General features: G+C 37.9%; 1 protein-coding gene across 1 annotated transcript in view; it reads right to left on the bottom strand.

Annotated features, from left to right (window-relative positions):
* The window catches only part of ADAMTSL1 (ADAMTS like 1), a 475,524-nt gene that overhangs the window by 274,707 nt on the left and 173,441 nt on the right, over window positions 1-27,376 (bottom strand). Inside the window, exons 6-9 of the mRNA XM_024126824.3 lie at window positions 23,370-23,444; window positions 19,801-19,958; window positions 9,806-9,917; window positions 6,073-6,211 (exon numbers count right to left, since the gene is read on the bottom strand). Of these exons, the coding sequence (XP_023982592.1) occupies window positions 6,073-6,211; window positions 9,806-9,917; window positions 19,801-19,958; window positions 23,370-23,444 (484 nt within the window). The remainder of the gene's footprint in view (window positions 1-6,072; window positions 6,212-9,805; window positions 9,918-19,800; window positions 19,959-23,369; window positions 23,445-27,376) is intronic.

Raw genomic sequence — 27,376 nt, 5'->3', positions numbered from 1 at the left:
GAGGATCCCACATGCCGCGGAGCGGCTGGGCCCGTGAGCCATGGCCGCTGAGCCTGCGCGTCCGGAGCCTGTGCTCCGCAACGGGAGAGGCCACAACAGAGGGAGGCCCGCATACCACAAAAAAAAAAAAAAAAAAAAAAAAAAAGATTGCATATAATCATACTTTTTAAAAGTTTAAAATGTAATATTTGAAGTGATCATAATTATTAGTGATGAACTGGCTTGGTGGAAGAACAGAACTGTCCTGTAACTGAGTTAGAGCTGATTGTCTGATGGTAGGTCTATAAACTTGGGAAGGGTACAAACATGTATTCTAAAAAGCATCAGAACTCTGCTTTATTTATCTCATCATAAATGCATGAAAGTGCAAATGGGATTTTATGATGGTATTTTTTGTCACTTATTCATTAGCTACTTAAAGTAGTATATTTAAATGGGGTTGAGCAAAAAGAAGAAAGTTGTTACTTTTCTAAGCAATTTACCTACTTTTATAAAACAAACAGAGCTTCGTGACTAGGAAAACATTTCATTATACTTTAACTGTCAACTGAGAAAACCATTTTCTAGCCCTTACATTGAGTTCTCCTTTTTTGGAGACGGACATGGCATAAACCCCATGCAAACTGAATGGCAGTGCCTCATAGCTGGTTAAGTGGGGATTTTAGGAGTTGCTAATTATCTTCACTTTTCATGATCATGAATTTTTAAAATCTGATAAATGTGATTTGCTTTCATGAAGCAATTTCCTAGGAATTTATGTTTCCTATTGTTAAAACAGCAAATAGAGAGCTACCTCTCTAGAAGACCCATATGCAATTTTAGAGTTCCAAGTCCTTTCATGGAGGAGAAAGCTGATTTCTGGAGAGTTTAGGAGTTTCTCTGAAGTAACATCAACATTATCATAACGGTGATCTTAGTCATAATAGCTGCAGCCACTCACATTTATTGAGTGCTTATCGTGTGTCAGGCACTCTGCTAAGCTCTTTAAATGTATTACACCCTTTATTCCTCATGACAGCTCTATGAAGTAAGTAGCTATTATCCTTACTTTGGAGGATGAAAAAACTGAGGCTTAGTGAGAACAAGTAATTTGCCGAAGGCTACCCAAACCAGTAAGTGACAGAGCCAGGATCCCAAGCCAGGCTATGTTGTTCCAAAGCTCCCCTCCTAAATCACCCTGGTATAGTGGTAATCACTGTATCACCACTGGACTAGGTGGTCACCAAGTTAGTGTGACTGAGTTTTATAGGTCCACTGTACATAGTGTCGCTCACGATGCAGATTATTTCTCTTGCATTAGGATTTAAGTTGCATTAGGATTCAGTTCTGAGATTTTGTTCACACTTCGGTCCCATGGCCAGGGATGACTTATGCAATTTGCTGTCAAATTAAATGGAGCTGGACAAAATAAGTCCACTTGAACTCAAAAGAACTGCCATTTGGGGCATACAAGTTTGGGCATCTGCTTAGGACTGCTGCTCTGAATTCCTTGAGGAAAGGGGGAATCTGGATGTAGTTTCAGCAAAAAACAGATTTGTTTGCTAATGATTGTGACCATGATAGTGTGATGAGTGAGGGCTTTTTTTTGCTTCTCCAACCCTTGCCAATTTAAGCCCCCTTCATTACTGCCTTGGAGAGAAAAGCAGAGGTCTGTGCCAAAAAAACCCCCCAAAACAAACCAAAAATAACCTGAAAAGGTGGTTCTCTGATCTTCTCACAAACAATGTCTTGCACAATTCCCCCCAGACAGCCTTAACAGTCTTACCAGTCTCCTAGACTGAGTTACGTAAGGCCAAATGTAGCCTTTTTTACATTGAAAGACACTCTGAAAACATAAGGTGCTTATTAGCTGAACTAAAACTATGCCTTTTTAGTTGCTGCTGAACCACAGGAATACATTTGGAGGCTTTCTGGCCACATGACTTTACCCTTCATCCAAGAAGAAATGATGACACAAACCACTGCACAGATCACCAGGTACTGCATTAAAAAAAATAATTTCCCCTTGTGTAAAGCAGAAGCTATGATTATAGCATGGCAGGCACAAGGAGGATTTTACATTTGATAAGATTCCAAGTGTCTTAGCTACTATAGTGTTAAGTCAATGAAGCAGAAAACATGTTAAACATGTCCAGACCTCTGATATCCAGAAGGACCATGCCTCCGGACTTCTGGGTGTGCCCAAGTTGGGACCACCACCAGAACATATACTATACTCTGTAGAGGGTGTGTGATGGGACTAGTGATAACATAGTTCTGAGGCACCCGTGAGAAATATTCTCAATTTTAGCTAAAAGTTATTAAATTTTAAACTTCACTTTCTCTTCTGTCCCATTATAAGCATTGTTTTAGTTTCTTTTTTGAGACCGCTTTTGGCCCGGAAACAAAGTATTTTGTCATGTCATAAAAATAACTGCATAAATGACATCAGTAGAGAGCAATACAGCTTTCTCGGGATGGAACAGCTGGCCACCAGGTAAGCTCACTTGTTGGTCTTGTAGTGAAAGGAACTCAAATTCCTGTCTCAGGAAATGTCAACTTACTACATGTCATGGATATTCAGGCTTGCTTTAGAATAGTGGAAACCAAGAATGCTAAGTCATTGAATTCCACGTGTCTATTATACACAGAATGATTTTACCTATGTATGAGCTATAGACAAAACTGGAAAGAGATATTGCAAAAGCATTAATAGTGATTATCTGTGGGCACTGGAGATTTTTAGTGAATTTTATCATTTTCATTATAGTCTTTTAACTTACCAACATTTCTGAGTTAGCATGAAGAATCAGAAAAAAGCCATGAAAACATGAAAATTATTTTGGAAAGAATAGGCTAGATGTCAACAATCTCTTTAGTCCCAAGAACCACTAGATGAATCCAGCCACAACCATGGAAACCTATGGATGCTGTTGGTGAGTGAAATGAGTAAGTGATGTCATTCATTAGTTCAAATTATTATAAAGCAAATTAATGAGAACAGTGAGGCTATTTTGGTAAACAGAAAAATTGGGTATCAAGGATTATGGCTAACGGTTATCACATCCAGTTTATTTCTGATTTGTTTTGGTTTTAGGTGTGTAGTAATGAGAAAATTCTTATCTCAGAGAAGTAGTTGCTAATGGTGACAATTTTTATAGCTCACCTTACAATCTTCAGATATTTATTTTTTAATTAAACAGACATAATCACGGAACTTAACAATGAGGGCAAAAAGTATTTCCTTCGGTAGTGAAATATTTTTACTATTGTTACAACAATTTTTAATTTTAGCTTAGCTTGAACAAGTTAACATTCGTTTATGTTTGAGTATACTTTTTGTGAGTTATTGTTTAAAGATACTTCAAAATATATAAAATGAAATTTAATGAAGCAACTCCATGAACAACAACTTCTATAGGCACAGTTGGAAAACTACTAATTTAATGCAACAAATAACCCTCTCACTTCTACTAGTGGGTGAGAAAACTAAGGCCCAGAAGGGCAAAATAATAAACCCAGGGATACAGACTTATTTAGTGCCTTTTTTTGCTGTCCATGGTACTTCCCAATCTCCACAGGGGATGAACGTGGCTATCTAAATGGGATTTTGCTTTCAAATAATCAGCCAAAAATCATAGTCTAATACAGGAAAAGTGAAGAACTATCTCAATGGCTACATAAAATAAATTTCTTTTGAAATTCCAAAATATGTGACTTTGTTCTAAACAATACCTCTTGTGTTTTCCCTTTTAGGGGCTTCTAGGTTTGGACGCAAAGGTGTTGTTTAATGTCACCATGTCCCTCTTGATTTTACTATTAGACAGTTAAATCTGTAGTTAGAAAACAGTTCCTTGGGGGTTTGATTCTGCTGTGTCTGATGAGAGGGCAGACCTATTTTATCGAGTCTCTTCATCTCCTTTTCTCAGACCATCACTTCTTACTTTCTCTTGGAATTCAGGAAGGTTGCTTTGATCCTGGATATGCAAATGAGTTCAGTGAATTTCACAGCAATCCTGAAGTATCTTAACCTCAGACTAGCATATCTACATTTCCTAAAGCAGTTTCCTCTTAAACCTCTTCTACTGCTAAGTCTTAATTTTTACAGCTTTCTTTAATTACCTCTGTAATAAAAAAGCAGCTTCCTGACATTTGCTTCTAACTTATTTTTTGTCTCCTTTTCTCTCCCTCTTTTTTAATAGCCACCTGTCCCAACATTTATACATGTGTTGTATTAGATGTTTTAAAATAACATAGACATAGAAAAAGGATAAATTTCACAAACTTCTTTCATGTAGGATGGCCTTTTGCTTTTGAATAATAAGAAATAGGCCAAAAATATTACTCCAACAGAAAAGATAGGTGAAAATCAGAAGCCAGAAAAAAAAATGAGTAAATTATTTACTGATTAGAAACGTATTTCTTAAAATTGTTAACAAAATGCTTTCACTTCACAACTGTTTTTCATGGCCATCTCTTCACTGAAGTTTTTTCTGAGTGGGGGAAAAGCTTTAGGCAGTTGTGGGAAGTGAATTCGTATTTCTCCTAAAAATACACACATAAATTTTCATCGAACTGTGTATAAGACCTTCAAAGTTGCTCTATGGCTGAGTCAACCCATTTGAATTGGGATAATTATGCTTTTTATGCACTGGTCTTCCTGGTATAGATATGGATAAAGATGTATAATAAGTAAAATAATTTTAAACTAGGGTTGAATTGCATGAGTTAGAATTATCTTGGCTAAAAATACCTCATACCCTTAATATTTCCAAAATAAAGAGGTCCAAGCAAAATTTTAACACCTCATTTGGTTTTATACCGTATCCAGTCTTTAATACATAGTTTTCTGGTGTAATATGAAGCAAAACTAAACTTCACCTGAATTATATATTTATAACATATCTACTCTTCTGTTTCTTTAATGAAAACCTGTTATTCTGAGTTCACTTTTATCAGCTAGGTAATGTGGTGCCTATGAGTAAATTAATAATAGCAATTTCACATCACCTGTAGAATTTAGAATTCCTGAATGTGAGGCAGAAAGAGTACAATAAAATACACTTTAAAAAGGTAACAGCAGAAAACAGAAACTAAAATTGCATTGCCTACAATTCAGAGTGATTTTCAGCCACATGGCTCATGTAGTATTTTACCTATTCAAAGTTTTGTTTTATGAATATATAGTTAATAAACTATGATTTAAAAAATACCATTGAGATGTTTCTCAGAAATCCAAGGGTCTTGGAAAGGATTCTCTATCTTTTGGTCTTCATGATGAGTTTTGTAGGATAAGAGTTTTCATATATCCTCTCTCACGTGTTGAGGATGAATAAGCCAAGTTAATAAAATTACCAGGTAGTGTTGCAGCTAAAAAGGCAAATATTACACCCATGCAAAGATTCTTGACCTGTACTTCTATGACTACTCATCATCTGAGATATTTCATTCATCAGTCTGATTCTTGATCCTGCAAATAATTGAGGGTCAATTATGGTTTCCCCAAAGCAAACATATGTGAAAGTGTCAAGTGTCTCTTTAAGACTCCTAATTAAAAAGACCTTTAAAAAAGAATCTGACTATTAGAAATAAGTCCTGCTTTCTCTTCAACAAAGGCTGAGTTTATTTATATGTGGAAGAACTGCTCTAAGGCTGGTTTTGATTCTGGTTAATCGGTGTGGCCCACCATAGGCTAAAATGGGTCAGCTGTGACCCTGAAATATGGTCGGCTCTGATCATCTCACTGATCAGGTGACAGAGGGAAAATGCAAAGAATCCTGAGGACATTGTTCCATCATGTTTGTTAAGGTCAGAAACAAGTAACCAGAGTGAAACAAAATCAGAAGAGAAAATGACTCTGCAGAGTGCTTTACCTGTAGCTTTACCAATGGAAAACCTATAGACCCTGAGATGGCATCTTACGGTAGCAAGAGTAAGGGGCATGGGTTCTAATAACACATGACTAGGGATGGACACTGGACAGCAGCACTTATTTATTTTAAATTTCATTTTATTTTTAATGAAACAGTTTTTAAGACGCTTATTTGAACTTGACTTATGTTTATGGTAAACAAACTGGTAAATGTGACTGACCTGGCTGGACAAGGATCCAAGTTGCACTCCTGAAGCTTGGGCTTGGGTTTGATGTTCTCGGGGTAATAGTGACAGTATTGGTCAGCAACCACTCGGTTACTCCGAAGATCGTAACACTCAGCCGATGTCAGCTGGTAACCTGCAGTATCAAACCATTCAGGCAAATTTCAATGCACACATCAATGCAATATAGTCCCTTAAGCTTTTTTGGCCATCTCATATTAATGAAAATTCTTCCCCAATGCTCCAGTCATTTCCAGGACCAAAGACGGATAAATGGAAGGCTTGTTAATTTTTGCAGGCCTCAAAAATTGTGTTTTTCCACTCAAATTTTAATAATTAAATTATACCATAGGGCTTGAACTACATAAGAGCATAGCTAGATTATAAGACTGTCGTAAGTACGATTCTTATTAATTTCTTTTGTATAATCTAAAAGTCTAACACAGAATTCTGTATCCAAAAAAGGTCATCAGTGTTTATTTACTAACCATCTCATGCAAGGATGCAAAATTGCCTCCCTCGTACCTGGGGCCTCAGGGAGAATAAACTCTCAAATTAAAAAAAATAACCCCCAACACCACTCCTCTTGGTCAGCGGGTGACCATGGGACATGACATAGGATCGGGTACTGCTAGCTGGCTGGAAACCTTTTTTTTCTTCTTTGCCTAAATTCAACCTGAATGGTTTAAGCTGAGTAAATGGATGACTAAGACCTCAACAGTAGCCATCATAAATCTCAAGTTTCCCTACACAACTAAAAAAATACCTCCTACTGTTCAATTTTTGTTTCAAAGTCCTTTACCATTTCTCTTTAATTCTCTAGCCAATATTTCTTGATTTCCATGCACAAATTTCCACTCTTTAGAGAATCCTCTTTATTTATTTATTTAAAAATAGTGTTGCTGAGTAATACTTAATTCTACTCATAGTATGTTTTACCTTTCCTACCCACCTCTTTCTTGTCCTGTGGATTTCTGGTGGGATGGTGATGAGGACTTAGATTCTTGGTGTGAAAAATAAATGTATATAGAGTATTTTTTTAAAAATTAGGCCTTTTGTATCATTCTAACCCTAATAAATTCCAAAATATATTCCCATGGGCAGTGGTTGAATATTGTTATTGCTAAATAATTGTTAGAAAGTCAGATTTAGAGTCATTAAAAGTCCTGCAAAAGATTTTAGGAAATCAGAAGGAGGCTTCTAAACCAGATTTCCTGACTTGAAGCTGTGTTCTCAGACCACCCACAAAAATTAATTGTTCGCTAAAGACCTAAAAAAAGACCTTTTAACAATTTTACTGTAAAGATGAAAAGCATGGAAAGTAATGGCTAAGAACACATGTTCCACTTAATTTTTTGTCTTATATAAGAAAATCAAAAAGCAAAATGATATTTCACATAAGTAAATATGCTTTTGTTTTTCAATTACATTATACTTAAAGCAGATAATCTGATGACAAGCTAATTATTTTATAACTTTCCAGAAAATAATTTCTACTCAAGGACAGAATTTATAAGGTAGTAAAATGTGGGCACAAGCAGTAAGTAAACACTAAATGTGAGATTACGATTTTTAAAAATTGTCATTTGTCAGCTAAAAATGTGGCTGGGAAGCTCTTCCAGTGTGTGTGAAATGAAAACTTAAAACACAAATGAAGTAAAGGACCGAAATGGTCAGATAATTGTGTTTTCTAAAGTTTCACAGGGTATTTGGAGTAGCAATTCTTTACACTTAGTGAAATGCTCAGCTAGTTGAATGTGGAACCAGAAACATATAAAGGAATTTAAAGATCATTTCTTCAGCAATTTTCAAACTGTGGTCCATGAAACGTGAGGAAGGCTGGTTTCTACATCTTTCAGGTCTTCACTATGAACAGTGTTCCTTTATCTGGCTCCCTAGTAAGATTTCCTTTGAAGAAAGCATTTGATAGCTCAGCACATTTGAGAACTACTGATGGTTCTAATTCTTCACTTAGATGTGAGGAAAATAAAGCCCAAAGAGGTTGGTTTGTATACGAATCTAACATTAATTGTCTTATTATATAGCAAGCCATTATCAACGTTACTGAAATTATATGCCAACAGCAGCTCTATGTGAAACTGACGCAGCAGGCCTATTATTGAATTGCTACTTCTCACAGAACATGTTTTTTATTTAAAAAGAAAAGACCAAAAAAATACTTGCTTAGATTTCTTTTTTCGAAACTGCTTCCTGTGTTAGTCATTAATAGGTGTATCAAAACAACATATTCCCATAAATATCAAAGTAAATGGCACTTTATTTTTAAGCAAAGCAATTTTCCATTCAGCACAGATAGAGCAACTGGAAACACTATTTTACTGAAATGCTTGAAATGTTGAATTAATCGTTATGTAACAACCAAGTGAAAGGCACTTATTTTTGACTAAGTGCTTTTAAGGTAAAATTGAACAATGCTCTATAGAACCTCCTTTTCAACGGTTTGTTCACATTATGCAGACATAGGGAACACAGCTGAAGATGAATTATATCATATATCCTTATTGTTTTATGAAAATTAATGGATAATCATTTGTCTCCATTTTGAGGTAATATCCTTCTTTTATCAAAATAATATAGTGATACCTATGTGGGTTCTCTTATCAAAATAATATAGTGATACCTATGTGGATTAGCTACTTAAAGTGAGCCAATTAACAGGCTTCCATGAAGCTGGAGCTACAATTCATTTCATGTGCTCATTTTTAAAGGAATATACATAAAATTTATACCCATTAAATTACCAAAACTTTAAAAAAAGTGATAGCCCACAAATACTGGCTCAGTTAGCAATGAAACTAAAATATTCACAGACTACTTATTACCCTTCTGGAAAGAATTTTGGTAATATATGCCAATAGCCACAAAAATTCTGAAACTCACTCTTGTGAATTTAGTCCAAGGAAATAATTTGAAAGGAGAAAAATACTTAGGTATTAAGTTATTCAGTACATTATAATAGAGAAGTTTAAATGAACTGAATGATCTTCTACAGGGATATGGTTAAATAAATTCTTATAAAATAATTCATGGAAATTATTCTGGAGCCATTGTAGTAATTATTAAAGGTGCGGGGGACCTTTTCCAGTAACACAAAATGCTGTTCATGTTACAGACATGATGGAGCAGAGATGGGAGTTCATCTGGTGACTTTTCAGGAGAGATGTGTTTTAATGTATAAATAAGTCAAGTGGCATTCTTTTTACTGTATGGATGACAGGGTAGAGCCGACAAATAACTGAGCCTAACTCTATGGTGCAGTGATTTTTTTTTTTTACTGGTAATAAACTGTTTTCTTTAATTAATCTCTGATTCTTCTTGGATACATCATGCTATGTAGAAGGCCTGATAAACACTCTTCACTTGATTCCTTAATAGATAAGTTCATTCAACCAGGGTAGTTTGTTCTCAAATGAATAGAATCACCTCTGGACCAAGCTGTTGCCTGGGTATGACACAGCTTGTCCTGAACTTCCATGAATCAAGGAAAGTAGGAAAGACCATTTCTTCTGATGGGGCTCTACAGACAGAAAACGTTCATGGGGCATCTACACTGAGGTATCTGCCTTACAGGAAGGCTTCAGGATTTGGCCTCACTGAGAAGAAAGAATCTGATGCACCCAGCACTTCCATATGCCGAAGTGACTATTTTTATCACAGCTGTCTTCCCTCAGAGACGCCAAGAGCTCCTAGACTAAGTGAGCACCATTACCTCCTCCACAGGTTGCTGAGCAAGGAAAGAAATCCGTCTCTCTCCATCGGTGGATGATAGGCTGATAGAAGATGAACTGGACTGTACTGTCTGCGGGCCCCGAGTTGCGGATCTGCAGGAGACAATGGCAAAGCAGAGGAACTAATGTGACAGAGGGGTGCCCTCTGGGCTCCTTGCAGCTTGGACAAGGACGTGTGGTAGTAATGATGGCCTCAGGCTGTGTCCAGGACAGCACTGGGAGAGAAGCGGCAATGGCAGTATCACCCATCTTACCATCTAACCAGCAAATGGTCCTGGCATAAAACATCACTATCATCACCTTCTCAGTTCTGTTTCCACAGAACAAGGAATGGCAACGTCTCAACTTGTGATTCTGGCAGGACTGTATCCCAAGCCACTTATTCCATTCCCTTACCCTCTTTTATTTCCAACCTCTCTGGTATGACAGGTAAAATTATATGGATTTTTCAATGTAGGTTCAGAAATAGACAACTTGTTGTAAGAAAATGATAAATGCAATACGCTGCAAAAAAATTAAAGGTACTGTCATTGGTTAAGAGAGATAAAGAGTTAAAGAATTAAGTAGCTCTTCCCACTCACAGACATACTTGGAGTTTCCTGGCAATTTAGTGATTCATATATCTTAATGTGCAAAGTTACCAATGGGAAGCTTACTAAAATGCAAACTTGTGGGTTCCAGCCCAGAGATCCAGGCAATTCAAATGTAGACAGTCCAAAAATCAAACTTTGAAAAACACCAACTTACGTTATAAAAGCATTTACTTCAAATAAAACATGCGTTTATGGAAATTATAGCTCCTTTGTTTTTTAAAAGGGAGGAATGTGAGGCAATAATTCTTTAATAGTTTAAAAATACAAGATTGAGGAAACAAACTCAACCTGAAAGACAAGGAAAAGTATCTAACAGGAACAATGCCTTGCTTTTACAGACAGAATGACGTCATACAGCATTTAGACAGTTGGGCAAGGGCAAGGCTCGGGCTATTTATTATACTAAAGGAAGTTCCATGGACAACTCCAACTCCATCACATCAATTAGAGAAGCAACAGTCAGCAGAGTCATGTGGCCTAAGTCTTTGTTAATGTTTTCCAGCCTTAGCACTGTTCCAACTGCCCTTTATCTAGAATAAATTGATGGATTTGGGCTTCAGATTTTTTTAAAAAGATAGCCTTTTTTTTTTTTTTTTTTTGCTACTGAGTTTAAAAACTGGATTAAATACCTAGGGTGCAGAGGGAAATAGGAACACCGAAGAAACAAGGAACAGGTGCTAAATCCTAGCTCAGTTTTTGGCATTTGGATAAGAATATGAAATATTCCTCAGAAAATCTGGAAGCGCTGCAAAGGAGAAAGAAGAGAGAAAAGCTACAGAATATCTCATATTATGCTAGGATTCTGACCCACGGAGCATCCAGGTCTTTCCTAATTAGAATAAACAGTGATACAATTCCCTACTTGAAAGCAACAACAGCTGAAGCAATACAGTGTCTTTCACAAAAGGGGAGCATGGCCTACAGATTAATATTTTTCAGTCCTATATGTCAGATACAGGATATCTAATTGCTTGCTTAGGGAGGTAGTATTAATCACATTCTTTGGAAAGCTTTTTTTTTTTTTTTTTTAAGCTCACAAAAGCCGATAGCTCTTTTGGGATGTGTGATTATCATGCTGGAAAGCTATTAGAAGAGGACTCTCATTTGAAAACAAGCTCCATAAAAAATAAAAAGACCGGAAAATTTGTTTAGATCTGGAGAGACAGATTATTTTGCAGAGGTCCCTTTCGGGATGCTAGAAATTAAACTAAGTCCTAAGAAAGCGTGTGTGTGTTGGGCGGGGGGGGCGGGAATCAAAATGAGGAGGATATAACATCCAAATACTTGGAGAAACCTTGTTCTAGAATATCTACAGTGTCCGGGCTTATCTTTTGGCCTGCTTAAAGAGGCAAAAAATGGAGCAGGTCCTTTTTTCAGCTCCCGGGGAATTACCAATAAAACCACCACATGCCCAAAGAGAAAGGCATGAATGTCAAGGAGTTTTAGCGTCAAGAGGGAGCGTTAGTAAATACCATGTTGAAGGAAAGAATACAAGCAGCTTAGAAAGAATATTGTTCTCAATGAGTTCAATGAAATGATGCACAATGACCACAAATGCAGAGACTCTATGCCTAGATTTGAAAAGAGATTGGAAAGAGCACGGACATCTTATTTCAAATAGATGAAACCAATTATGGTGTATCCAAATCTCTGATCTCATAATCTTGCTTGGTTCCTTCCACCCTGAAAGCACTCCTGCTTCTTCCTTCTCAATAGTTGCCTTCTTTTAATAAGAACAGCTACAACTACCACAACAACCAGTACTTACTACATTCCTACCGTGTGCAGGGAACATTTTATTTATATTAAATTGAATCTTAAAACTACTCTGCATTATCTTGCACATTTACATTACAATGAAAAAAATGAGGTGAGGTTAAGTGACTAGCTCAAGGCAACACAGCAAGGAAACAGCAGAGCAGGGATTTGAATGCAGGTCTGCCTGTCTCTAAAGCTGCCATTCTATGGTACCAAGCAATCCTATCAGTGTTGTGAAGATATAGACATTTATCTTTAGTGGTATCCTTGTAACTCTTCTCAGTATCCTCTTAACTTTACATTTACGTTTTAGAGTAGAAAAAAATATTACAAAAAAAAAAGAAGAGGCTAACTGGATGCCTAACTTTGATGGCCTAAATTGTTGCTTGCAGAGATGAACCACCATGTTCCTTTTTCCTGGTTTTATTAATTCTGGGCTGCTGGGACTCTTTGTATCATTAGTTCTGGAGCTTCATAAACCCTAAATCCTCAAACACCAGGTTTTGGTTCTCAAATGTACATTGAAAGCTTCAGTTTGACACATTAGAATTTTGTTTTAGGGAACTAAACCATCTGGCGTATGTAATTTTGACCTCTTCAAGTTAATAAGGAAAAAGAATGTTCCGAACCAAGTTTTTCTTCCTATAATTATAATGGTTCAGTGTTTCTAACTCAATATAATGACTTCTCACATTGAAAGTAAAGGAGAAGACAAAACTGGTCACTTCCCATAACAGTTGATCACGCAGTCATGGTAGAGCTGCAGGGCGTACAAATGTGTGCTTGGATAACTGGTAAGTTTTAAGTCCACTTAAAATCAAAGGAATCAAGGAGAGATTTCAAACTCACAAAAGACATCAAGCACACATAGGCTCTTGCAGATGAAGCACAATGAAATGCCATACTTTTCCTTCTCAGTGGGGGCAAGGGTAACTTGTGAGCCTTGGGATGTTCCCCAACTAGGTTCCTTTCTCTTTCGAATGTTGTAGAAACTTTCGCCCCAGAAGGACTGGTAGGGGAGTGGGCAGGCAGGGTTCTCTCGCCGCCTTGCCGGCAGTTAAGGTGCTGCTCTGGCATGAGGAGAGGTGGAAAAAAGGGAGCTGTGGGCAGACCTACCACTGTGAGCCACTGAGCTGGGACCCCTGGACCCACAATGGTATTCAACTTGGTCACCTGCTCTTAGGGCAGCCAGGGATGTCATGACTTGGGAAGGCTTGGAAATGGTGGAAATAAATCAGTATGCCTGCTAGGGAGGGAATAAAATGGAAAAGAGGGGAATCTGTTAATTAAATGCCTCAGTCTCCTATATTTTAATTTGGGGCTGTTTTGGTGGCACGTGGTGATAGCAAATCCTCAAAAAAATGTAAAAATATTTTAAAATGCTTTTGTGGACTTTGAAGAATATGCAACAATAATCAGATCTTTCTTATTAGCATTTAGGTGGTTACAAATACTTAATATTGATACAGTTGTTATTCTCTTGCCTTTCTCTTCCTTATTCTGTAAACTCCACGAAGGCAAGTATCACTTATCTTGCTTATTGCTCTTTCTTCAGCATCATCTACAACGTTTACCACATAGTAGGTGTCCAAACAATTGAATAAATGAATGCATGAATGAAAAAAACAAATGAATTATTTACTGACACGGTCCTTTCAAGCACTTTTGGAATTGCAAACTACTATTTGTGACAAATTCTTGGAAGTGTTATCTTTTTATATACATCTTGCAGTTTCCTTGAAGATGTTACTAATCATTTCTTGTTGACAAAATTGATTATGTTGATAAATTTCATGAAAAGACGCAGTATTGTTACAACACAGCCCTCACCCAAAAGTACTTTTCACCCTCCTTTGAAGGTTATCTCTTTAGGCAGGATAGTGTAGTGGAAAGGGCATAAAAATGCTAGTTATTATTGGAATAAAACATAGACTTAAATTTTCCACTGTTTCAACGGTTGGAAATGCTAAGAGTAAAGGTTATTCAGTAAAAATAATGAAAAAAAAATTGTTAGCACCCAACTTTACTTCTACACTTCCTATAGAGTTTTCTAGTCCTCCTAAAATGCCAGACCTAAATATTGGGAGATACAGCAGTTCAGCCCATAGGCCCTTGGCTCAGGGTTGCATGAGAGATGTTGGTTATGGATTTACTGCCCAAAGCCCTTGCGTACAGCAGTAGATCAGGGATGCTTCTTTGGAAATAATGAGTGTAATGTTGGCTAAGGAACAAAGAGGTGGAAGCAATGTGTCAGGACGAAGATGCTAGGCAGGGCAAACTAGAGTCTCCTGGATGTGTTACAGGGAAGAACAAAAATCTGACTCCATGTTGGATCTGTTTCTTTTACTTTAACCTTTGCTTCCCGTTGCTTTTGCTCACTAAAAGAATACTGCCTGTACACAATGGCCTGCCTCGGGGAACCCTGCCCCTCTGCCTGAATGTTAAACCAAAGTGCCTTTGTTCAGGGAAACACCCTGACCCTGTCCACCTGTGAATGGCTGCAAGAAAGAAGGAAGTAACACATCCCCTCCCTGAGGCTGGCCATTCCAGGAGATATTTGCAAAACTTATGGCCTATTTACTTTACTTCCCCACCTCCTCCCCCTCTCTGTTCTATAAAAGAAACTGGCATCCAGACCCCCGATAAGATGGTTCTTCAGAGACACTAGTCTGCCATCTTCTCCGTCTGCCTGCTTTCCGAATAAAGTCGTATTCCTTGCCTCGGCACCTCGTCTCCCGATTTATTGGCCTGTTGTGTGGCGAACAGAGTGAGCTTAGACTCGGTAAGAGAAGGACTGTCTCAGTGCTGCGATGCAGAAGGAGGGCAGAAAAGAAATGAGCAGAGTGCAGCCAGCAGGGCTAGGATTGGGCAGGGATCTGCCTCTCTCAGCGTCACAGAAAGGTGAGGGGTTGGTTCTCTGACTCTGTATCTTAAAAATAGCTGTTGTACTGGTAGAACAATGTGGGAAACCCAACAAGAAATGCAGGGTATTGTAATCAGCTCAGTTCTAAACTCTTGGAATCAATTAGCATAAGGGAGCATATTTATTGGGGGAATGAAATCACTATTTTTGCTTCTTTTTTTCCTATAGTTAATTTAGACTTTTCCGCTCTAGAATGTCTGGCTTACAAATGATTTTCCCTTTGTATGAACATAGGTTGACCAGTATGGGGTCCATCTAGAGACAGGCTGGGTGACACGGTGAAATCAACTGGGAATTAAACATCTGCCAAAGCTCAGCCTCCACCAGAGAAAAGAATCGATGATTTCAATCCTACCTGAGATTCACAGGATGCCCAAGTCTCACAAAGTGTGTCTTCATCACATTAGCTTGTAGCAAGTATCTATAGCTTTTACTATCCATTTTAATTTGGTACTTAATGATATGCACCACTATTTCAAAATTTCCTATTCAGTGTTTTATCTGTCAAATGGCATTATGAGCTAGGAGAGGGCAGATACCATATTTCGAAATCAATCTGCCCCACGCATGAAAGCATCTCCTGAAAGAAGAATATACATGGAAGTTCTATAAACTTACTTGATGAAGTGAACTCTCATAACTTTGCATGTGTGATTTCTGTCCAGGGGCCCCTCCTATTGTGTCCCCTTTAATAAAAACAATTCTGGGGGGTGCTGAATTATGTACAGGGTAATGCTCAAGGCTGTCCAGAAAGAAATATGAAGGCATCATCTCTGCTTAATGCCCTAACTTTGCGAATAGAAACCACCAGCTTTCTATTCCCTAGAGTACTTAGGCAAAAATTGGGATAATGCCAATCTTCCTAACCAAATTCCCCAACTATGGAAGTGTAATGCATTTAGAAAATTATCCTCTGTAGGAAATAACTGTTCTCTGATTGTCAGAGCATGAATTGTGAATCAGTGTTCTCAGCTCTGAATACGCTGATGGTTTACTATTATGCTGTGTATTTCTGCTACTTTGGTGGCTTAGGTACTCATCAATCACTTTTCTCTCCAGCTAATACAGCTTTCTTAAATTTTAAAAATGGGCACAAACTGAGTATGTATAAATATACCTTAGCTGCTTTCACAAGTAGAGCTAAGTTCAATGTTCTAATAAAGAATGGACTATGACCAAAAAAACCCCTCTTCTAATCTGGGAAGGTCCTTATCTTTCACTGAGTCTGTAGCTTCAGATAAGATGCACATGGCTTGGTAAGGGAAGAAGAGTATGCTAAGCCAGATAATCATCTAGCCAATAGCCAATCACCCCTAACAATTAATGCGATTATAGGTGTCACAGCCAGGCTATGCCCACCTCCATGTGTCTTATAGCTATACCTGCCAAACTGTTCCTGGGTGTACCACTTGTAAGTCAATCAGCCTCTGAATGTCTTCAGAGAAGCAGTTTTCTGCCATTGTGTAGACAGAATATTGTGATAAGTCTGACTGTAAGTTAAAGCATTTGAAAAAGATGGAAAGGAAGTCACTTGGTTCTGTTTGCTTTTATACGCACTATCTCATTCAATTCCTTACAAAGGCTCTATATGGGGGGAGATTTTATTACCATTTTTCAAATGAGTAAATCGGCTCAAGGAGGTAAAACAACATACTCAAGGTCACACCCCCAGTAAGCAGGAGACTATACAAAATTCTAGAGTGCTTCTCCTTTTTACCCCTCTACACTAGCATTGCCAAAAATGTACAGCCAGTGTATGAAGTACAAATTTTTGGAAGACATGCTCCTGTAGGAGGTAAGATGAGCATTTAGTCCATTTTTAAAGGCGGCCAGAAGAAGAGATTCCAAAAATAATTTTGGAACCAATCGTAATATATAAGAATTCTCACTGTGAGAAAATCTTCCTTACGTGCAAAAAAGTCTTTTCCTTTTAAATAAACAAAAATGGTACTTTGGCAATAAACTTCCAAGGAGATGTTGACAAATGACCATTCTGATCCCTATGTATTTCATTTAGAAAGGAAGTTGTTACTTAAATTAATGTATAATGCAAAAGAGATTATACTTTGACACTGAAAACTGAATTACAAACTATGTGTATAATTTTTAAGCACCTAAATCATGAAAGATGGCAAATAAGCAAATGGTAATCTTTCATTTTCAGCTATTTCCTGGGGAAAATTAAGGGAGAAAATGTTGCTTTATTATAAATCACTGGCAAAAAAGGTAATTTTCTTCTTTTTCCCCGTATCTCCTTACATTATCTGGCTCATTTTCAAGTTTGAGTAAAAGTATTTAAAAATTATATAATCTATTGAAGAATAACTTTACATTTATTTGATCCTGATATTTTCTAATGAAACCTTAATCTCCTCTCATTTGCAACCTGAAGCTAGGTCACCAAAGAGGATATAATGCAAAAGACAGTAAAATGATAGCTCAGCCTGTTTCTGAAAGAAGATACTTACAGGTGCTAAGAATCTAAGAAAGCATCAAAAAGTTCCTCAAAGTTCATTTTTCCTTTAATATGTATATTTATACATAGAAGAAAAAATACCCTCTTAGAAGCAACACAGAATACTAAAAAGAGTTTTGAGCCAGAAGCAGAGACATGATCTTTGGTCCTGGCCTGTCACTGGTGTGAGCTAGGGCACATCACTCAACTTCCCTCAGATTCAGTGTCCTTTCAGGAAGGATAAAGATGTCACATCTGTCCCACTTCAGCAACTGCCATGTGATAAAAGTCCCTTATTCATCCAGCACTTGTCGGGTTTTTTACGGAGATATGAAGACAGATATGATTCTGCCCCTGCCCTTGAGGAACACGAAGAGGGGAGATGTGATGGAAACTGGAATTTGTGGTAAAGTCACAGAATGCTTCTGGAAGGATAAAGTCCTGAAGTACAAGTATGAGTTAGTGAAGAAAATGGGGGAAGAAAAGATAACAGCATCGCAGACAGAGGACGCAGCATTACACAAAGGTAATGAATTATGAGAGTGCAAGATGTTGGGGGACTTGCCAGTCATTCAGTTGATTGAAACAGGAGAGGAAAAGTCAAACTGAGGTTGGAAAGGTAGACAGAATCCAGATTACTGAGAGTAAAAGATGCTGGGCTATGGATTTGCATTTTAATCCCAAAGCAATGAGTGGAGGTGAGGGGCAACGCGGGAGCATGAATAGGGGAAACTCACTCTGGTTTTTGGAAAACTCACTCTGAAGGTAACATGGACAATGGGTCAGAGGCTGGGAAGCTAATTCAGAGCCCATCGCATTAGTTCAGGTGAGAAATACAAAGACCTAAACTAAGACAGTGGTGGCAAGGATGGAGAAGAAAGAACAGTCTTCAGATGGTATGGAGGTAGAGCTGACAAAGTTTAATGTCTAAATAGGGGTGTATAGGAGAAGGGAATTGGTGTGAATCAGAGGTTTCTGACTTGGCTGGGTAAATAGTGTATTGTTCCACAAGAGAAGAATTAAAGAAGATAAAGTAGGTTTCTGGGGCTAGACAAGTCCAATTTTGGACACACTGAGCTCACTGTACCTGTGGGTGATGTGCAGAAGGCAGCTGGACATATGAAATGCATTTGACAATTCTGTGAACTGTTCAAATGTGGACGATATTACTTGAAATCCATTCTATATTTTCAGTATGTGTATTAACTCTAGCAAAGTTACTAGGGAAATTAGTAAAAGTGGTTTATTCTAAGGGCTTCACAAAATTAAGGCATCTCTCATTCTTTTACTGTATTTGTTTGTTCAACTGAAATTATTTAACTACCTGCCACATCACTTCTATTGGGAGCTATCTCTGATGGTTTGTGGCTTCTTGTTCACGGTCATGTAACTGGCATCTGGACTGGATTAAAGGGGCTACCATGCAGATGGAGACAGAGGACGGACTCTGGAACCCTTCTTCCATGCAGCCTCACTGCCTATCACATTTCCAACATGCATCCTTACTTCCAGCTGCCATGGGGTCATCAAGCCTTAGCTTAAATCAAATGTCCTCTGGCTCCAGATCCCATGATGAGAAATTTATGGAGTCCTGGACAAATTACAAGGTCTACAGCTTTACAGCTGAAATCCTTCAGGTCCTTCTGACCTACTGAAGGCAAAAATATGCTTTATTTTTACTGGGATTCCCAAACAGTCTTCTAGTGTGTACATTTTTCCTACAGAACATGTATGTTGCTCCAGCAATGTGTTTTATATTACCTTGAAGAGTAGGGAAGCTCTGACAGAAGGAAACAACTTGGTATTGCTGCCAGTACAAGAGGGAAAAAAACCTTGCAACTGGAAGCATGACCAAGCCTATGGATCATTAATTAGTCTTTCTCTTTGACAGCAGATACCTTATGTGAGTCAACGACTGTATCCTAAGTTGTTTTAAAAACAGTTTATATCCCTCAACTAATGATATGTTGGCTTTTTGGGTGGGGTCTTTTTATTAACTTATACACACACAAATATATATATATATATATATATATATATTTTTTTTTTTTTTTTCCCCTAGAACCTTAAAATTTTTGCATGTTCTTATAAAGTCTAGGATGTAGCTCAACACCCTTGAATTAAACATTTCCTGGATAACAAGCTTTCCAAATGTATGTCAAAACCTAAAGTCTCTCTCTCTTCAGGGGATTATAAGTAACACCAGTTCGGAGGTAGCTCGAAAACAAGGTACCTAAATGGGCTTACCTTGACAATGAAATCTGCTGTAAGTGGTCCAGCCATTCTCAGTATCTCTTTGTCTGGAAATTTTTGGAAGTCCACACTAGAATTGTCCACAAGAAAGATGCCTGTAGAGCTGAGACTGTTTTCACCTTTAGCCCCCTGGAGGGTTTTGGTTTCCAGATCTACATAATCAAACACATGAAGAGGAGAGAAAGATGTTCCCAGGGCTACCACAGACCACATGCAAGCACATCTCATGCAAAAGAACTATGTCAGGGAGAAGTATTATTCTTTATACGGCTGACATAATTGAAATGTGATAGAAACAAAATATATGGGCACCTCTAGATCACAGAGGAATTTATGCAGCAAAAGAAATTTTAAAACTCATTAGCCAAGCATTCAGGGCTCCCTGTCAAGAAATCTTTGATTCCCTGAATGACTTCCTTTGGGTACCTTACTTTACCACAATCCTAGTCTTTTGACTAAACCATCTCCTATACATATCTTATTGATTTCAGGCTTTATGGCCCTCTGTCTAGAATACCCTGAAGTTTCCCTTTTGCTCTATGAGGCCCAGGGTGCCTCTCTGAGTTCCTTCAGCACCCATTGTGAGACTTGATATTCATATATTACCTTGTATTTATTTATACTTTCTGGTTACATACTGAATTGTGCTATTGCTCAAAATAAAGAAACTATAGTGACTTAAGGACAGGGAACTAACTATCCTCTTTACTTCTCTTTCTTTTTAAAATCCTTTTTATTACTTCACTCAGTCTTATATACATATATGATATTTCACAAGAACTCAAGACAGAGAGAGGAACTTGATTCCTGGAGCATTCCGATCTGAATTTGCCCAATGACAAAGCCTAGGAAACATCTTTTGTTTTAGGAAATCAGAGCATGCTGAGGATGAGGGTTATTATGATATATATATTTCAAAGTAGGTTAAGTTCTCATGTGATTGAGTATTTTAGAATAATTGCCTCCTGCGTGATGAAAGATGGATAGACTAAGTCTAATGATGGTTTGTAAAACTTGCACAAGGACCCTTGGTTTTGGCAGGGGTTCTTTAGCAGAAAGATGGGGTGCCTGGTTAGGGATCTGGGTCTCCTACCCACATTCAAACAGAACGATTCCCCTCTTATGTGTTTTACAGATTGAGGATTTGGGGTTAAGGACAATTTTAAGGTCTCTGGAGGCACTAAGGTACCTAATGTATTTGCACTAAATTATTCTAGATGTTGCCTACTTCAAGTTCTCTACTAGAAGGAATACCAACAGGTAGAAAATGCTGGTGTCCAATTAAATGCCCATGCCCCTCAGATGAAGTCGTGTAGCCCTTCTCTGGGAGTAGGTCTGGCTTTCCTCCCCTGTCCCAGGGCTGAGAGGACCTCACAGAATAAAAGGTACATTGAGAGAACGCTGGAGTGGGAGAACCACAGCGATTGTCATCAGAGGAAAGCAGCAGCATCTCTGTATCTCCTTCCTCTAGCCTTCACTCCTCGAGCTGCCTTCCATGTATTTGCACTCATTTGTGGAAGTATCTCCAGGACATAAATTAACTTAGTTTTGGAAAACTCTTGGAGGTCTAAGCCTGAGCATCTGATTCAATTTTATCACCAGGCCTCCCAGAAGTACCTCCCAGGTACTTCTGATTAAAGATGAGCTGGACCTGGACAGATGGTCTACTCTTCTGGTTTGGCCCTCCTTAACTCTTGCTGAGGTTGGTCCCATACTGGGCCAGCTTCTGGGAGTGAAGGGTAAAAGGGTTGCCAGAGAAACAAGGCATCATTTATTTACACATTCATTTTGCTGAGTTATATTCCAAATACAAAAACAAAATAGAAAAAAAAATAGAAACTTCCTTGGCTATACAAATGTTACCAACAGTATGCTTTTTGAAGGAAAAAGCAGATTCCATTTTGCTTTTAATCATTTATGACTATCATCTGACACTTTACTTATCAAATCCTTAGAGCAATTAAACCAAACAAGGCCAATTCTTCAGCTTCTCAGTGATCACATAATTAGGAAGTCCGGGAGGCTAGACTAATTCATTTATAAAAATGAATCCTCTTTACTAATTCATAATAATCATAAACTAAGTCTGGGAGGCTAGACTAACTCATTTATAAAAATGAATTTTCCTCTTACACCTCCTCCCTTGGGTTCTTTCTTTTGCAATGAGGAGTAAGTCGCCCACCTGGTGATGCATTAGTCTGGATGTTTTATTTTAGCCTCTAACTGTGCAGAAAAATACTGTTTCTGACTGAGGTTGTTACACCAGCAGTTAATTCTGTCCAATTCTTAAGGGGAAAAACAAATCATTTGAATGGTAACAGTGTACACACATATATCATCCTTTGAAACATGAACAGTATATTTTGGGGGGATGTTCAGAGTTAGAAAAGCACTTGGATCCATATAAGGTGACTTCTCAGCATCTTTTGACCTTGCCTGAACTGTACTTTACTTATTCCTTTAAGTCACATGAACTCTCAAAGCCCACCTTTCCCATGAAATGTACTTATTTTTATTTTTAGAAAGGCTTCTGTAGGCTATCTGAACTTTCACAGGCTCCAATTTGTCTCCCTCCAGTTTGTCTTTTTGGAATGATTTCATTTATAATCCAATTGCCAAAAGATAATGCTTGCTACCTAAATTGGCTTCTTAGGCATGTGTGTGGGAGGGAAGAGAGAGCAGAAGATGATAGATGGCTTTGGAGGAACCCAGGAAAAATCATACGGAGGAGATCAGAAATGCTCAAGGGACCAACTGGAGTCTTTCAGTGAAAGTGAATTTTGCAGAAAAAGCTAACATATCCTCTCCTACCCCCTCCCTGGTTTATAGTCTATAATTTTCTGCTTGTAACTTACAGGTCTACATCTAAACAGCACTACATGGTAATAAAAAAAAAGATGTGGCTGTGTACTGCTGGCTTGCCATGACTGAAGATCAATTCTTGCACAAACTCTGGTGGGACCATGTTACCATTTGATCTCGGGGTTACGATTACCCTTCAATCTTGCATTCCAAAAGCTATCTTCAAGACGTTAGGGTCTGGCATTATCTTTGCTACATGGGATGCTTAACTAGACCACAGGGTTCTCTTCAAATGCCACAGGGTTAAGGCTGTTTGGAGTTTCTGTGTTCCCCTGAATTGATAAAGTAATGTAGCCTGAGAGTAGGAATTAAAAGAGAAAGAATGAAGGAGAGGGAGGGAAGGTTGAAAAGAAGAAAAAAGAAAGAGGTGAGGCAAGGAAAAGATTGAGAATGACTGGAGAGGAAGAAGAGAGAGAATGAGAAATAATATTCACAAAATCATAAACATGTGCTTAACTCATGAACACCCTATTGGAAACATCAATTTTGTATCTTTCAGGATGACTGGCTGGAGGTAATTACCACAGACGGCTCTGCTGTCTCCTAGGCAACCAAAAGATAAACAGAAGCATTCAAAATACCATATTATGATAGAGGATTAAGATTTGTATTTCTAAATCTTAATCTTTTCTGGGAACAAAAAATAAATAATAATGACTAAAATTCCCAATACCCAAAGGACAACAACTGAGTTTACTTACACAAGTGGTCAGGTCCTTTTAAGACAAGGCGAATATGTCTGCTTCCATAGGGAATAGCAACCACTGTGTCGTCCACTAGAGAGAAATGAAGCAGAGTCTTAAAGCACATAATTTTATACAAAATTACTGATTGTCTCCTATATAAACGCACTGATTTACATACACCCCCAAATGATAATCTTTTAAAAAAGTGTTTACAATGTGAACACCAATATGTGGGAATCAAAATTTCCACTTTCTTCAAAATAAAATATGCTGAAAAATCTGGTCACTGGCTAACTCATGGGGGATCTGGCCTTTGAAAAAATACTTGAATTTTGATACGTTAAAAATGAATTTGGTACCGTATGCTAACACATATATATGGACTCTAAGAAAAAAAAAGTCATGAAGCGAGGGAGATCAGCTCGGTGGTTTGTGACCACCTAGAGGGGTGGGATAGGGAGGGTGGGAGGGAGGGAGACGCAAGAGAAAAGAGATATGGGAACATATGTATATGCATAACTGATTCACTTTGTTGTAAAGCAGAAACTAACACATCATTGTAAAGCAATTATACTCCAATAAAGACGTTTAAAAATAATGAATTTGGAAGTGTTCATTTCTGATTTTAAAACCCGGTCTTAAATTCTCAGATTTCTCTAGACTGGAGCAATTGTGTAGAATTACAAAAAGAAAATAACTTTTAATCCTCAAAGAAGGACTTTATTATAACAAAATCTGGATTTCTCTCTAGCAAAGTAACTGTCTTGGATGAGTAGGACAGTTAAGAATAGAAGACAACCTCTGGCCCTGCCAAGACCGTGCCCTGCCCGATTTCAGATATTCAGACTCCACCTTTACTTTCACCTATGTTGGTGGACCCAAAAGATGGGCATGTCTAAAATATCTTGAGGAGGACTTTCAAGATGGTGGAGGAGTAAGATGTAGAGATCACCTTCTACCCCACAAATACATCAAAAATACATCTACATGTGGAACAACTCCTACAGAACACCTACTGAATGCTGGCAAAAGACCTCAGACTTCCCAAAAGGGTCTTGGTGCTCCGACCAGGTGTCAGTTCTGAGCCTCTGAGGTGGGAGAGCTGAGTTCAGGACATTGGACCACCAGACACCTCCCAGCCCCATGTAATATCAATCAGCGAGAGCTCTCCTAGAGATATCTGTCTCAATGTTAAGACCCAGCTCCACTCAATGACCGGCAAGCTCTAGTGTTGGACACCCCATGCCAAACAACTAGCAAGACAGGAACACAACCACACCCATTAGCAGAGAGGCTGCCTAAAATCATAATAACTTCATAGACACCCCAAAACACACCACCGGACACGGTCCTGCCCACCAGAAAGACAAGATCCAGCCTCATTCACCAGAACACAGGCACCAGTCCCCTCCACCAGGAAGCCTACACAACCCACTGAACCAACCTTACCCACTGGGGGAAGACACCCAAAACAATGGGAATTACGAACCTGCAGCCTGCAAAAAGGAGACACCAAACACAGTAAGTTGAGCAAAATAAGAAGACAGAAATACGCAGCAGATGAAGGAGCAAAGTAAAAACCTGCCAGAACAAACAAATGAAAAGGAAATAGGCAGTCTACCTGAAAGAGAATTCAGAGTAATGATAGTAAAGATGATTCAAAATCTTGGAAACAGAATGGAGAAAATACAAGAAATGTTTAACAAGGACCTAGAAGAACTAAAGAGCAAACAAACAATGATGAACGACATAATACATGAAATTAAAAATTCTCTAGAAGAAATCAAGAGCAGAATAACTAAGGCAGAAGAACGAATAAGTGACCTGGAAGATAAACAGTGGAAATAACAACCACAGAGCAGAATAAAGAAAAAACAATGAAAAGACTTGAGGGTAGTCTCAGAGACCTCTGGGACAACATTAAATGTACCAACATTCGAATTATAGGGGTCCTAGAAGAAGAAGTGAAAAAGAAAGCGTCTGAGAAAAAATTTGAAGAGATTATAGTTGAATTATAGGGGTCCTAGAAGAAGAAGTGAAAAAGAAAGCGTCTGAGAAAATATTTGAAGAGATTATAGTTGAAAACTTCCCTAACGTGGGAAAGGATATAGACAATCAAGTCCAGGAAGCACAGAGAGTCCCATACAGGATAAATCCAAGGAGAAAGATGCCAAGACACATATTAATCAAACTATCAAAAATTAAATACAAAGAAAAAATATTAAAAGCAGCAAGGGAAAAGCAACAAATAACATACAAGGGAATCTTAAGGGGATTCAGCTTAACAGCTGATCTTTCAGCAGAAACTCTGCAAGCCAGAAGGGAGTGGCAGGACGTATTTAAAGTGATGAAAGGGAAAAACCTACAACCAAGGTTACTCTGCCCAGCAAGGATCTCATTCAGATTTGACAGAAAAATTAAAACCTTTACAGACAAGAAAAAGCTAAGACAATTCAGCACCACCAAACCAGCTTTACAAAAAATGCTAAATGAACTTCTCTAGGCAGGAGACACAAGAGTGGGAAAAGACCTACAATAACAAACCCAAACAATTAGGAAAATGGTAATAGGAACATATCGATAATTACCTTAAATGTAAATGGATTAAATGCTCCAACCAAAAGACACAGACTGGCTGAATAGATATAAAAACAAGACCCATATATATGCTGTCTACAAGAGACCCACTGCAGACCCAGGGACATATGCAGACTGAAAGTGAGGGGATAGGAAAAGATATTCCACACAAATGGAAAGCAAAAGAAAGCTGGAGCAGCAATTCTCATATCAAACAAAATAGACTTTAAAATAAAGACTATTACAAGAGACAAGGAAGAGCATGACATAATGATCAAGGGATCAACCCAAGAAGAAGATATAACAATTGTAAATATTTATGCAACCAACATAGGAGCACCTCAAGGCATTAGGCAAATGCTAACAGCCATAAAAGGGGAAATCGATGGTAACACAATCACAGTAGGGTACGTTAACACCCCACTTTCACCAATGGACAGATCATCAATGAAAATAAATAAGGAAACACAGGCTTTAAATGACACATTAACAAGATGGACTTAATTGATGTTTATAGGACATTACATCCAAAAACAGCAGAATACACTATCTTCTCAAGTGCTCATGGAACATTCTCCAGGATAGATAATATCTTGGGTCGCAAATCAAGTCTTGGTAAATTTAAGAAAATTGAAATCATATCAAGTATCTTTTCTGACCACAATGCTATGAGACTAGATATCACTTACAGGAAAAAAAATCTGTAAAAAATACAAACACATGGAGGTTAAACAATATGCTACTAAATAACCAAGAGATCACTGACAAAATCAAAGCGGAAATCAAAAACTACCTAGAAACAAATGACAATGAAAACATGATGACGAAAAACCTAAGGGAGGCAGCAAAAGCAGTTCAGAGGGAGGTTTATAGCAATACAATGCTACCTCAAGAAACAAGAAACATCTTAAATAAACAACCTAAACTTACACCTAAAGCAATTAGAGAAAGAGTAACAAAAAAACCCCGAAGTCACAAGAAGGAAAGAAATCATAAAGATCAGATCAGAAGTAAATGAAAAAGAAATGAAGGAAATCATAGCAAACACCAATAAAACTAAAAGCTGGTTCTTTGAGAAGATAAAAAAAAAATTGATAAACCATTAGCCAGACCCATCAAGAAAAAAAGAGAGAAGACTCAAATCCATAGAGTTAGAAATGGAAAATGTGAAGTAACAACTGACACTGCAGAAATACAAAGGATACTGAGAGATTACTACAAGCAACTCTATGCCAATAAAAGGACAACGTGGAAGAAACGGACAAATTCTTAGAAAAGCACAACCTTCTGAGACTGAACCAGGAAGAAATAGGAAACATAAACAGACCAATCACAAGCACTAAAATTGAAACTGTGATTAAAAATCTTCCAACAAACAAAAGCCCAGGACTTGATGGCTTCACAGGCGAATTCTATCAAACATTTAGAGAAGAGCTAACACCTAT

Source organism: Physeter macrocephalus, chromosome 9, assembly GCF_002837175.3.
Source record: "Physeter macrocephalus isolate SW-GA chromosome 9, ASM283717v5, whole genome shotgun sequence".
NCBI lineage: Eukaryota > Metazoa > Chordata > Mammalia > Artiodactyla > Physeteridae > Physeter > Physeter macrocephalus.
The sequence above is the reverse complement of the archived record's forward strand: the minus strand, read 5'-3'. Positions and strand labels throughout refer to the sequence as shown.